Raw genomic sequence first — 12,899 nt, 5'->3', positions numbered from 1 at the left:
TAGAGAGTTGATAGCTTAAAAAAACTGCTCACAATTTCTGTTTTTATTATTAAACTGAAGTGTGCTAGAACAGTGTGCAAAATAAAAACATATCCACTGAACTTTAAGTCTTGAAGATTGGTCCCAATTACTTAAACCTGAGGTCCTCACCAAACATTAATTGGTTTTAGGAAATTGTCCAATTTAGTTGACTCAAACCCCACAGCCAGGGCTCAAGAACAGGGAAACTTTTCTGTTTGCAAAATTAATGAAACTTAAGTATTGCTGAAAAAATAGACATTTTTTGTCAAAGCTTTTCGTCTTGCAACTCATCAGGACAATTCGTAAGAAAATATCAATGTCAGGGGAAAGAGCATATTTATACTGCATGAGAAGGGAGTACTGATTGGTTTCCATGGAGGCGGGGCCTGGAGAATGCACCAGTTGATTTTGACTGACAGTTAACTGTCAAGCATTATCTGTTCTCATAAAGTATAAATATGTTAGTAGAGTCATAGAGACCTACAGCACAGAAAAAGGCTCTTCGGCCCATCGAGTCTGCGCCAGTCAAACAAGTACCTAACCATTCTAATCCCATTTTCCAGCACTAGGCCCACAGCCTTGTATGCCGTGGCATCGCAAGTGCACATCCAAATACTTCTTAAATGTAACGAGGATTTCTGCCTCTACCACCCTTTCAGGCAGTGAGTTCCAGATTCCCAGCACCCTCTGGGTGAAAAAATTCTTCCTCACATCCCCTCTAAACCTCCTGCCCCTTACCTTAAATCTGTGCCCCCCCCCACCTAGTTATTGATCCCAAGGGGAAAGTTCCTTCATGTCTACCCTATCTATGCCCCTCAATTTTATACACCTCAATCATGTCCCCCTCAGTCTTGTCTGCTCCAAGGAAAATAACCCCAGTCTATCCAATCTCTCCTCATAACTAAAACTCTCCAGCCCAGGCAACATCCTGGTAAATCTCCTCTGCACTCTCTCTAGTGCAATCACATCTTTCCTATAATGCGGATTCCAGAACTGCACGCAATACTCTAGCTGTGGCCTAACCAGTGTTTTATACAGTTCCAGCATAACCTTCCTGCTCTTATATTCTATGCGTCGGCTAATAAAAGCAAGTATCCCATATGCCTTCTTAACCACCTTATCTACCTGTCCCACTACCTTAAGGGACCAGTGGACATGCACACCAATCTGATCCTTGGTATTTCTCAGGGTCCTACCATTCATCGTGTATTCCCGTGCCTTGCTTGTCCTGCCCAAGTGTATCACCTCACACTTATCCAGATTAAATTTCATTGGCCACTGATCAGGCCCTCTGACCAGCCCGTCTATACCCTCCTGTAATCTAAGGCTATCCTCCTCACTATTTACCATCCCACCAATTTTCATGTCATCTGCAAACTTTACTGATCAACCCTTCTACATTCAAGTCTAAATCATTTATATACACCACAAACAGCAAGGGACCCAACACCTGTGGAACCCCACTGGACACAGGCATCCAGTCACAACACCCCTCGACCATCACCCCCTGCTTCCTGCCACTCAGCCAATTCTGGATCCAATTAGCCAAATTGCCTTGGATCCCATGGGCTCTTACCTTCTTTGTCAGTCTCCCATGCGGGACCTTATCAAAAGCCTTGCTGAAGTCCAAGTAGACTATGTCAAATGCATTGCCCTCATCTAGACACCTGGTCACCTCTTCGAAAAATTCAATCAAATTGGTCAGACATGACCTCCCCTTAACAAAACCATGCTGACTGTCCTTGATTAATCCCTGCCTCTCCAAGTATAGATTAATTCTGTCCCTCAGGATTGCTTCTAATAGTTTCCCCACCACTGAGGTTAGACTGACTGGCCTGTAGTTCCCTGGTTTATCCCTCCCTTCTTGTATAACGGTACCACATTGGCTGTCCTCCAGTCCTTTGGCACCTTGCCTCACTCAACAGCCTGGGATACATTTCATCTGGGCCTGGAGATTTATCTACTTTTAAGCCTGCCAGACCACTTAGAACCTCCTTCCTTTCCATTCTAATTTCTTTAATTATATCACAATCCTACTGCCTGATTTCCATACCCATGTCGTCCCTCTCACTTGTGAACACTGACACAAAGTATTCGTTTAGAACCCTACCTACGTCTTACGGCTCCACATACAAATTACCCAATGGTCACTTAATGGGCCCTACTCTTTCTTGTAAAATAACTTTGGATTTTCCTTTATTTTACCCGCCAATGTTTTTTCATGCCCCCTTTTTGCTCTCCTAATTTCTTTTTGAAGTTCCCCCTACACATTCTATACTTCTCTAGGGCTTCCGCTGTTTTGACCCCTCGGTATCTGCCATAAACCTCCCTTTTTCTCTTTATCCAATCCTGTATATCCCTCGACATTCAGGGTTCCCTGGATTTGTTGGTCCCACCCTTTGTCTTTACTGGAATATGTTGGCCCTGTACTCTCCCTATTTCCTTCTTGGATGAGCCCTACTGCTCTGACACAGATTTACCTAAAAGAGCTGCTCCCAGTCCACTCTGGCCAAATCATATCTGATCTTATTAAAATCAGCCTTCCCCCAATTTAGAACTCTGATTTCTGGCCCATCCTTGTCCTTTTCCATAACAACCTTGAATCTAACGGAGTTATGATCATTATCTGCAAAATGCTCCCCCGCTGATACCTCTACCACTTGCCCGGCTTCGTTCCATAAAATTAAGTCCAGGACCACCCCCTCTCTTGTAGGACCTTCTATGTACTGGCTTAAAAAGCTCCACTGGATGCATTTTAAGAATTCCGCTCCTTCTAAACCTATCACATAATGACTAACCCAGTTAATGTTGGGGAAGTTGAAATTCTCCACTATTACTACCCTATTATTTTTACACTTCTCTGAAATTTGCCTACATATCTGCCCTTCTATTTCTCTCTGACTGTTTGGGGGCCTATAGTATACTCTCAGCAATGTGATTGCTCCTTTTTTGTTTTTCAGTTCTACCCATATGACTTCATTTGAGAGCCTTCTAAGATGTCATCCCATATTGTTTCCTCTGACATTGGTATTTTCTTACAGATTGTCCTGATGAGTTGCAAGACGAAAAGCTTTGTCAAAAAATGTCTCATTTTTTCAGCAATACTCAAGTTCTGAACCACCAAACGACTGTTAATGAAACTTAGTTTGGTCCAAAAAAGATAAAAACTTTCATGCTTTTTGTTGATCATCTGATGTGTGCCTAGTATCTCAGATTTCTTCACTCCCATTGCTTTTGGTGAACTGTTAAAATAAAAAAAAACATTTGCCAAGTTAGAAGGTGAGTTGCAAGTCAACTTAAATTGGACAATTTCCAAAAACCAATTAGTATTTGGTGAGGACCTCGGGTGTAATTGGGGCCAATCTTCAAGACTGAGAAGTTCAATGGATATGTGTTTTTTGCACACTCTTCTAGCACACCTTAGTTTAATAATAAATTCAGAAAATGTGAGCAGTTTTTTAAGCTTTCAATCCTCTAACTTTTGCTCCATTTGCCTCCACTGGAATCTCCTTGATATAAAACCTGCCTGGTTAGATGCAACACAGGAACAGATACATTTGTATTAGTGTGGCATCATGAAGTGAGTTGCAAGTCTGGCACATCGGTAAATGCCTGACGTGGTTTGTGCCATTGTTATTCCATTGGTACCCGTACTGCACCTGGGCGAGTTTGAGGTCCAGAATCTAGCATATAAAATGACATGCATCAGATTCAAAACCTTGACAGCTGGGGAGGAACTGTTTACTGAGGCTCCGTAGCAAAGGGATGTCCTCATGAGGATAATGTACTACCTTTTTTTTCCAATTTGTTGCCTCTCCCAGGAAATTACATGGCTGTAGGGGTGGTGGTGGTGTTATTTAGTCATAATGCTAGTCACCGTGAGTGTGGGGCAAGCTGCTGGACCCGCTGGTCTTTTCCTGCTCTTGAATGTTGTATGTTTGTAACCTGATAGATAGATAGGCAATTGGTTTGTTGAAAAATCACCATGGCAGCAAGTGTCAAATTGTGATGACGACACAAGCAAAACAGGATCATAATTCATAATATAGTTATAAACAGTCATTAAAATAAAAATAAAGTATAAAGTAATAAAAAGGATTGCACAACCATGAACATTTCAGTTTACAAATAGTTACAATATGTTGCAAAATGCAGGTGTCCTTAATTTACAGAATAAAAATGAAAGGCCTACTGCACTCTGTATTTTGTATTAAAGCCCATAGATCATATGTTGTCAGGTTGAGTTCGTTAAATTCTCGATAGTTTACACACTATTTTTAAGTTTTATGAAGTAGGGATTGGGCTGTCTCATACTCTATGATGGAATAGTAATTTCCTGTCGTTTTGAAGACCAATGTTCTTTGTGATGTAGGTGAAATCAATCAGTGACATTGGGTGGGACAAGGTGGGGTGAGGGAGTGAGGATGAGGAAAACAAAGGCTGTTGATAGAAGACTCTCTCCCATTGATTGAGTTCGCACCTTACCTGGTCTGCACATGAGCTTTGTGGGTGAGGAACATCCCTGATTCTATTAGCACTGATAATCTACATTTAGCCTACACTGATAGTCTACAGCATTACATTTGCCCTCAATCCGCCTCTGGACTCAAGAGGCGACGAATCGCCAATTGTCGTTGCTCTGTTGACAAGTAAGTGAACACTGCTGCAAAATATATCTTTGTGGATGTTGTGTGAGATAAGAGCGAATTTGGCTGTGAATGACCCCCCTCCCATGCTCATGCATAAATAATGATCTCTTGTGCAATGAACTGAAGTATTCTCGGCACATGGACAATATCCTAGCGACAGTTGACGTCTTCAGGATAGTAAGGGTAGGAAATAGACCTCTGGGTTACTAGCCCAACGACATTACCACTACACCACCATCTCCCCTTAATGATTTGAAGAGCATTACAGGAACCTCATTATAACGGTTTTCATTGTTGAGAGTATGAAAGAAGGATTTATAGTTTAAATATTCATTGAATAAAATAGAATAGTGACGTTCCAAAAGTAATGGGTGCTGCTGGGAGAAGTTAACAGGTGAGATGTAGGTGATAATTTCTGCAGCGACTATAGAGGAATAAAATGTGCTGGATTTCCTGTGTTTTCCTAACTGTACTTCTGATTGTTGCCTCCTCAGTTTGCTGATGTTGACTGTGACGGACAAGCCAGAATTTGAGGATGCATGGACTCTACCCAGTGAGGTGACCGATATTTTCAGCTCACAGTTTGAACATATTATGGAGTGCCAACGACTGAAAGGCACCTCGTACAACAGCCTGGACTCCCTGGACATGATCTCCTCCACGGACGAGAGCGAATGTGGCTTCAGCTTCGAAATGCCTCTGACCCCCATGATCCAGCAGCGAATCAAAGAAAGCAGCCAGTTCCTGGAGCTTGGGATCGTGGAGATTTCCTCCGGCAGCAGGGCATTGCAGCGCCGTACGGACACAAGCGAGTCTTCGAGTAGCAGGCCAGAGGGACCTGGGGGCAGCAGCGCATCGGACAATTTATCCCATAAACCTTCTCCGTATGCTGTTGTAAACGGAGCACCTCAACTCTCGGAGCTGTTTCAGGAGGGGGGGACAGACCCCTCTAACTCAAGGTAAGAATGAGTTCACACCTCCCCCACACCCCCTCCCCACTGTTAAACTGATACGGAAATACTCAACATACTAAATATCACAGATCTATATGTACCTCGTATTCAAAAAATAGTTAACCCAAGTGTAAAAACCAATGTCAAAATTAGGCCACAAATGAATGGTTTTAAAGGAGTGCTGTCTTTTATCAGTTTGAGGCTGCTTGTGTGTTGTTAATTGTCAATACGTCAGTAGGCTATTACTTCTGCTGCTGTCCATCCAATGTAAATATGTAGACACAGATATCCCAAGTTTGCACATCTTGACCAGGCTGATGTGCTGTTTGCGCTCTGGACTATCGAATTTTGTAATACACACTGTTATACAGATATTAGTTGGACCTGTGTCCCTTTAAGGCACCGAGATTTTTCTGTGAAATGGTTCGTCAATGAAGCAATTTGATTTGAAGTTCAATTACTAATCAAGCAGGAGTTCAAATTTTTGACTTTGTCTTTTTTTTTAATTGTACTTGGTCATGTAAATGAAGAGGCTGACATTTTGCTTCCATTATGATCATGGATCATGTCTTTGAACATTTCACATAGTGCTTCCTACTTTTCAGTACTTTCTCTTTTAATTGTGACATAGAAATGTGATATTTGAAGTGTGTGAGCTGGTGGCTGAGTACTACAAGTGCCATTATTAATTATTACTTGCAGGTCTCCCACGGTATTGCTCATAAGTTGGTTGCGCACTTTTTTACAGAACTATCGTCCCATGTAATGGCAGAATGTTTTACTCTTCTGGTAGGGTAGAATTGGAGGTCTTGTAGTGCAGTGGGTAGAGTCCCTCTCTCTGAGCCAGAAGCTCCGGGCTCCAATCCCACTCCAGGACCTGATGGCCAAGGAAGGCACATTCATAGCGCGTTGAGTATCAATCTGCAAATCCTTACAACAAATGCCAATGGGAGCTGGTAAAAGCGGAGAGATTCCTGGTTAGCCACGTGATGGTAAGAAATTGGAGCCTCTGCCATCACTAACCATAGCTCCGGGCTACAACACGCAGGTGAAAAGTGTATGTTGCCACAGCTACTTGGACTCCTTGTGGGGGCCGGTTGGTTCAGATGGGACTGGTGTGGATCAGATTGGTGCCAACAGCTTGGGGTTCATTACCCGTACTAGCTGGGGTGGAATATTAGGACCTGCCACCTTGCCCTACCCAGGGCGGAGGGAGGTTGTGGCACTGTGAGTTGAACCTACCTTCGGGTAGAGGACTTGAGAAGAAGGAGGATGGAATTATCTCCCTTTTAAGGGCCACAGAATTAATTGTTAAGCAAAGCATGTCCACCATCATTCAGTGTTCAATCACTGTTGGGTTGGCAAAATTGGTTTGAAAATTGGAATGTGGTTGTCAGTTGCAGCTTCCAGCTAAGAATTTAGAAGATTTTAAGATTGTTTTGCATGTGTAAAAGATTGTGACATTTTGACAATTTAATATATTACCACTGGATCTTCAGTGGCAATGCTGATGATAATTCAGAGATTATCTATTGCTGGGGTGATGATGAAGTGACTTTTTTTTATTCTTTCCAGTAAAACAAATAATTCATATATTTTCATTGCTGTCGGATAAATTGATAAATAAATCTTTCTGCGCACAATTGTTGTCTTTGAATTAGCTGTACACAAAATAAACCCCAGGGGATCTATCCACATCCTCTGTCTCTGTCTGTCCCTCTTAGCCAGCCACCCTCCCAATCTCTGTTATAAAGAACACTGGGCAAGAGGCACCTCTCCCCGCCACCGACCCCCCCAGCAAAAATCTGGGCCCTTGTTTCATTGCACCAAGAGCCTTGCCGAATGTCGAATAGGTGAAACAGTTGTTTTTGCAGCAGATTTGTATGATTATTTACCTTGTGCAGACTTGGCATATTGTTCCAGCCATCTTTTGATGATCACCAGATAGTTTAGTTAGTGGGAATGTTTCAGTGGCATGGGGCATGGTTTGCGTTTGTCCGCAAGGACACTTGTTGCCTTCACAAAGACCCTACGCAGATGAATATTGGAGGTGCCCTTTCCCTCTCCCGTTTAGAGCAGTTGAAAGGTGTCCAGTTGAATCCTGGCTGACAACATGTCGGATTGGAGATGACCCGGTGATTTAGAGGGGCATCCCTCTCCACTCCAGCAAGTTGGTATGGTCAAGTCAAGGAATGAGGGTGGATCGACCATGCTGGGTGACTTGAACGGAGCTGTTGGTGGACCGAACAAATCAGAAGGAATTGGCAAAGTGGTTTTTGTCAGCAGTTTTTCTACTGAACGATGGAGATGCGCATGAGTTACGCTGAAGAGAACTGGCAACCACAAGATGGAAGTGCACTTGAGCATGCACTTGCGTATCCAGCAATGTGGCATGTGGTGAGTAAGCCCAAATGGAATGCAGTATTTTGCAACTGAGGCAGCAAATTGTGCAAGCAGATGGGGGTAAAGTGGAAGCTTTTGCCCCACAGGCAGAGCTGACAAGTTTGGTGGTGATGTGATTTTGTGTTGTGACTTGCTCAGCAGTTTTCAGGCAATGTGTTTTGTGGGTTAGTGAGGAGTAGAGGCTGGTGTCCATGTAAGCAGAGTGAGCATTGTGTTTAGGCATCTGTCCGCCGTGGCTGAGTGGGTATTGCTCTCGCCTCTGAGTCAGAAGGCTGCAGGTTCGAGTCCCACTCCAAGACTTGAACCTAAAAATCAAGTCTGACACTCCAGCACAGTACTGAGTGTCATGACAGCAGATCACAGCCCGAAGTACTTACGGACATATTGACCTTTTTGAGGAAGACATGATTTTTTAAAAAAGACATGCAAGCAAAAGCTGGCTGAGACTGTAGAGTAACCACTTTCTGGAAAATTCCTATATGGATTATGCTTGACCCTGGAGAGGCCCTCAGATGCCCCAGAGAAGCCCTGAAATGTCGAAGCTAAAATGGTGTCAAGGCCCATTTCAGACAGAGACACTTGAAAGGGAGAGATGTGATGCAAAAGACTGAACTTCAATCTCCTGTGGTTGCGGAGACAATGGAGACCGATTACCACATCTCAGCAGAAACCACCTCTTGTTGAGTTATGTCTCAGAATATAGACGTGATCTGATTTGAAAGAAAGCAGATTCTGGGGGAAAGACATATTTGTTTTTCCCTTCCGGGAATACACAAGAAAAGTGGTTAAAAACCCAGATGAAAACCTGATCGTTGTGTTCTAGTTCTAGGGTGCGAGTGTGTGCTGAAGGCACAGTCTTCTGTCACTGCAGAAGAACAGCAGCTAGGTATCCCTGCAGCTTGCAGCTAAAAGTCTTCTCTCTCTCTCTCCCTCTCTCTCTCTCTCTCTCTCTCTGGCTGGAGGCAAGTCAACAAAGCCACAGTCAAAAAGGAAACAGGACAACTCCTTCAGCTAACCTGCAGAACCAAGTGTCTCCAAACCAACTGCTTAATTGCCAAATACAACTCTACCAGAATCACCCAACTTAATGGCTGCGACGTTTCGCCATCTACTCCTCACGGACAAGCCAAAGACTGATTCGTATATCTTTATAACTTTTATTTTTGGACTCAACTTCTCATTTCTGATCTGTGTATATGTATGTTGCATTTTTATTATTTTTCTCAAGTTTTTAGTAACTAATTAACTTACTCTTTCTTTAACTCAAGAAAGCCTGGTTAAATTGGCACCTTCTAAAACATAAATACATAAATAATTTGGTTATTAACATCTAGAAGGACAAGGGCAGCAGACACATTGGAACCTCACCTGTGAGTCAGCATGGTTTTGTGAAAGGAAAATCAGGTTTATCCAATTTATGGAGTTTTTTTGAAGGAGTAACTTGCGCAGTGGATAAAGACAAGCCTGTAGACGTTCTGTACTTGGATTTCCAGAAGGCGTTTGATAAGGTGCCACATCAAACTTTATTACGGAAAATAAAAGCGCATGGTGTAGTGGGTGACATATTAGCTTGGATAGAAGATTGGCTGGCTGGCAGAAATCAGAGAGTATGCCTAAATGGGTCTTTTTCTGATTGCAGGATGTGATGAGTGGCATCCCACAGGGGTCTGTACTGGGGCCTCAACTTTTTATGATTTATATCAATGACTTAGATGAGGGGAGTGAAGACATGGTAACTAAATTTGCAGATAACACAAAGATAGGTAGGAAAGTATGTTGTGAAGAGGACATGAGGAGGTTGCAGATGGCTATAGATAGGTTGAGTGAGTGGGCAAAATCTGACAAATGGAGTTTAATGTGGGAAAATGTGAAGTTGTTCACTTTGGCAGGAAGAACAACAAAGCAGAGTTCTATTTAAATGGAGAATGGCTGCATAATTCTGAGGTGCAGAGGGATCTGGGTGTTCTAGTAGATGAGTCACAAAAAGTTAGTATGCAGGTACAGCAAGTAATTAAGAAGGCTAATGGAATGCTATCCTTTATTACAAGTGGGATTGAACATAAAAGTAAGGATGTTATGCTTTAGTTATACAGGGCATTGTGAGACCCAATCTCAAATACTGTGTGCAGTTTTGATCTCCTTATTTAAGGAAGAATGTAAATGCATTGGAGGCAGTTCAATGGAGGTTTACTAGATTGATACCTGGAATGACTGGGTTGTCTTATGAGGAAAGGTTGGACAGACTGGGCTTGTTTCCACTGGAGTTTAGAAGAGTGAGGGGTGATTTGATTGAAGTTTACAAGATCCTGAACGGCCTTGACAAGGTAGACATTGAAAGAATGGTTCCTCTTGTGGCTGAGTCCAGAACTAGGGGGTCACTGTTTTAAAATTAGGAGTCGCCCTTTTAGGACAGAGATGAGAAATTTTTTCTCTGAGGGTGTGCGAATTTGGAACTCTGTCTCAGAAGGTGGTGGAGGTGGGGTCATTGAATATTTTTGAGGCAGAGTTAGATGGACTCTTGTTAGACAAGGGAATCAAAGGTTATGGGGGTTAGCTGTGAATGTGGAAATCGAAACTCAAGAAGTTCAACCATGATCTTATTGAATGGCGGAGCAGGCTCGAGGGGCCGAATGGTCTACTCCTGTTCCTATTTCTTATGTCCTTATGTTCTCATCACTTGGAGGTTCTCCTCCAAGCCAAGTATTTCTGACTTGGAAATATATTGCCATTCCTCCACTGTCGTTGTATCAAAATCCTACACCACATGGACTGCAGTGGGTTTAAGAAGGCAGATCGCCACCACCTTCTCAAGGGCAATTAGGGATGGGCAATAAATGCTGGCCTAGCCCACATCCCATGAATGAATTAAAAAAAAACATAGCTCTTTGTGGGAGTTTGCCGTGTGCAAATTATCTTCTGTATTTTTCTACATTACAACAGTGACTACACTTCAAAAAGTACTCAATTGGCTGTAAAGCACTTTGAGACACCTAATGGTCTTGAAAGGTGTTATATAAATGCAATTCCTTCCTTCTGTCTGGAGAGGCAGTGAAGAACATAGTCCTTTGGTTGAAGACACCATTTCAGGTAGCATTCGCCATAAAATTTATACCATCAGTGAATGGAAAAGACACTAGCTTGAGTAGCAAAGGTTCTGTCATCAGTATAAATGAACTTCTGTAATCTGGTCTCAGACAGGTCATTGTTGAACAGATTAAAAATGAGATAAGCTAGAAATGATCCTTGTGGAAAGATAATGATTTGGAGTCTATATGGGCTACTGCTGTCAGGCCATGTGGCCACTGGAACCATGGCACATTAACAATCATTCAGCCAATCAGGTGGCCCAATGTAGCAGGACACCTTTGCCAGAAGACCAGCACACAGAGAGAGAGTGTGATAGGCTGCAACCAGTTCGAGAAAGGCAAGGCCAGTCTTCAGGTTGTTCTGAAACTCCTACTCAGTGAAGGTGTTTAGGGCGAGTGTTTCATCACAAGGTCCGAGACCACAGCAGAAACTAACATCAAGTCCCGGAGATAATGAAACGTGAAATTAAAGTACATTACAGAGAGTGTGCAGTTTTACAAAACCCCACTTTACAATGCGTTGTAAATGTGTCTGTGGTTTTCATACTTACATTCAACAGTTTTTTCTAGGGGTGTTGTGTGAAAATTTTACAACGCACAGAAATCTGCCAAGTCGTGGTTATCTGTGTTTCACTATTTTACACATTAGGCGCTGTGCCATAAAGCTTAAAATGTATGTTTCTTTTTGTTTAACAAAAAAACAAGCGTTTTTGCTTCTTCGTTTTTTGCTGAGAATGTTTTTGTTCAGATCAGCACCAACTAGGAAGGAATATTGGCAGTGTTTACAACAAACTCGATGTGAGAGGATTTTTTTTAACACCTTGTTGGCCAACGTTGCCACCAATGAGAGAAGCAGGGACTTAATAAGGCTTTGAATATGTAACATTCACACCACATTATGACCACCTCCAACGAGAGAGAATCTAACCATCTCACCTTGATCTTTACTGGCATTACCATTGCTGAATGTTACCATTGATATGGGGGTTACCATTGATCAGACATGGAACTGGAAATATTGTGGCTACAAGAGCAGGTCAGAGGCTGGGAATTCTGAGATGAGTAACCAATTACCTTCTGACTCCCCAAAGCCTGTTCACCATCTACAAGGCACAAGTCAGAAGTGTGATGGAATACTCCCCACTTGCTTAACTGAAGCTCAAACAACGCTCAAGATGCTCAACACCACCCAGGACCAAGCAGCCCGCTGGATTGGCACGTCGTCCACCACCTTCAACATTCACTGCCTTCACCACCAGCGCACATGTGTACCAGCTCCAAGATGCACTGCAGCAACTTGCCAAAGCTCCTTCGACAGCACCTTCCAAACACACAACCTCTACCACCCAGAAGGACGAGGGCAGCGGATACATAGGAACACCACCACCTACAAGTTCCCCTCCAAGCCACACATCATCCTGACTTGGAACTATATCACCGTTCCCTAATTGCCATCGGATAAAAATCCTGGAACTCCCTAACTGCAGTGTGAGTGTCCCTACACCACATAGACTGCAGTAGTTCAAGGCGGTAGCTCACCCCCACCTTGTCAAGGGTAATTACGTCGGCATTGCCAGTGATGCACACAGCCCATGAGTGAATAAATAAATGTAAACTGCTGTATTTTAAGCAAAGCTGTGACAGGTAGCTAAGGGTGTTTAGATATTTTTCCAGAATGCCAGGTTAAAAGTCAGCCTTTTGAATCTATAAAGCAGTTTCTCTTACTGCTCAAAGAACAAGAACCATTGAGTAAATCAATCATTTGAATCACTTGCTCCCAACCAATT

The 12,899-nt window shown here is 42.9% G+C and overlaps 1 protein-coding gene across 5 annotated transcripts in view; it reads left to right on the top strand.

The window, feature by feature from the left end:
* The window catches only part of psd3l (pleckstrin and Sec7 domain containing 3, like), a 300,802-nt gene that overhangs the window by 119,427 nt on the left and 168,476 nt on the right, over positions 1 to 12,899 (top strand). For all 5 annotated transcript variants that reach the window (XM_078533932.1, XM_078533868.1, XM_078533723.1 and 2 more), the window contains one exon: positions 5,165 to 5,629. In XM_078533932.1, coding sequence (XP_078390058.1) covers positions 5,165 to 5,629 — 465 coding nt within the window. The remainder of the gene's footprint in view (positions 1 to 5,164; positions 5,630 to 12,899) is intronic.

Source organism: Cetorhinus maximus, chromosome 1 (genome assembly GCF_964194155.1).
Source record: "Cetorhinus maximus chromosome 1, sCetMax3.hap1.1, whole genome shotgun sequence".
In the NCBI taxonomy this organism is placed as follows: Eukaryota; Metazoa; Chordata; class Chondrichthyes; order Lamniformes; family Cetorhinidae; genus Cetorhinus; species Cetorhinus maximus.
Note: the sequence above shows the minus strand (reverse complement) of the source record. Positions and strands in the feature narration are given on the sequence as shown.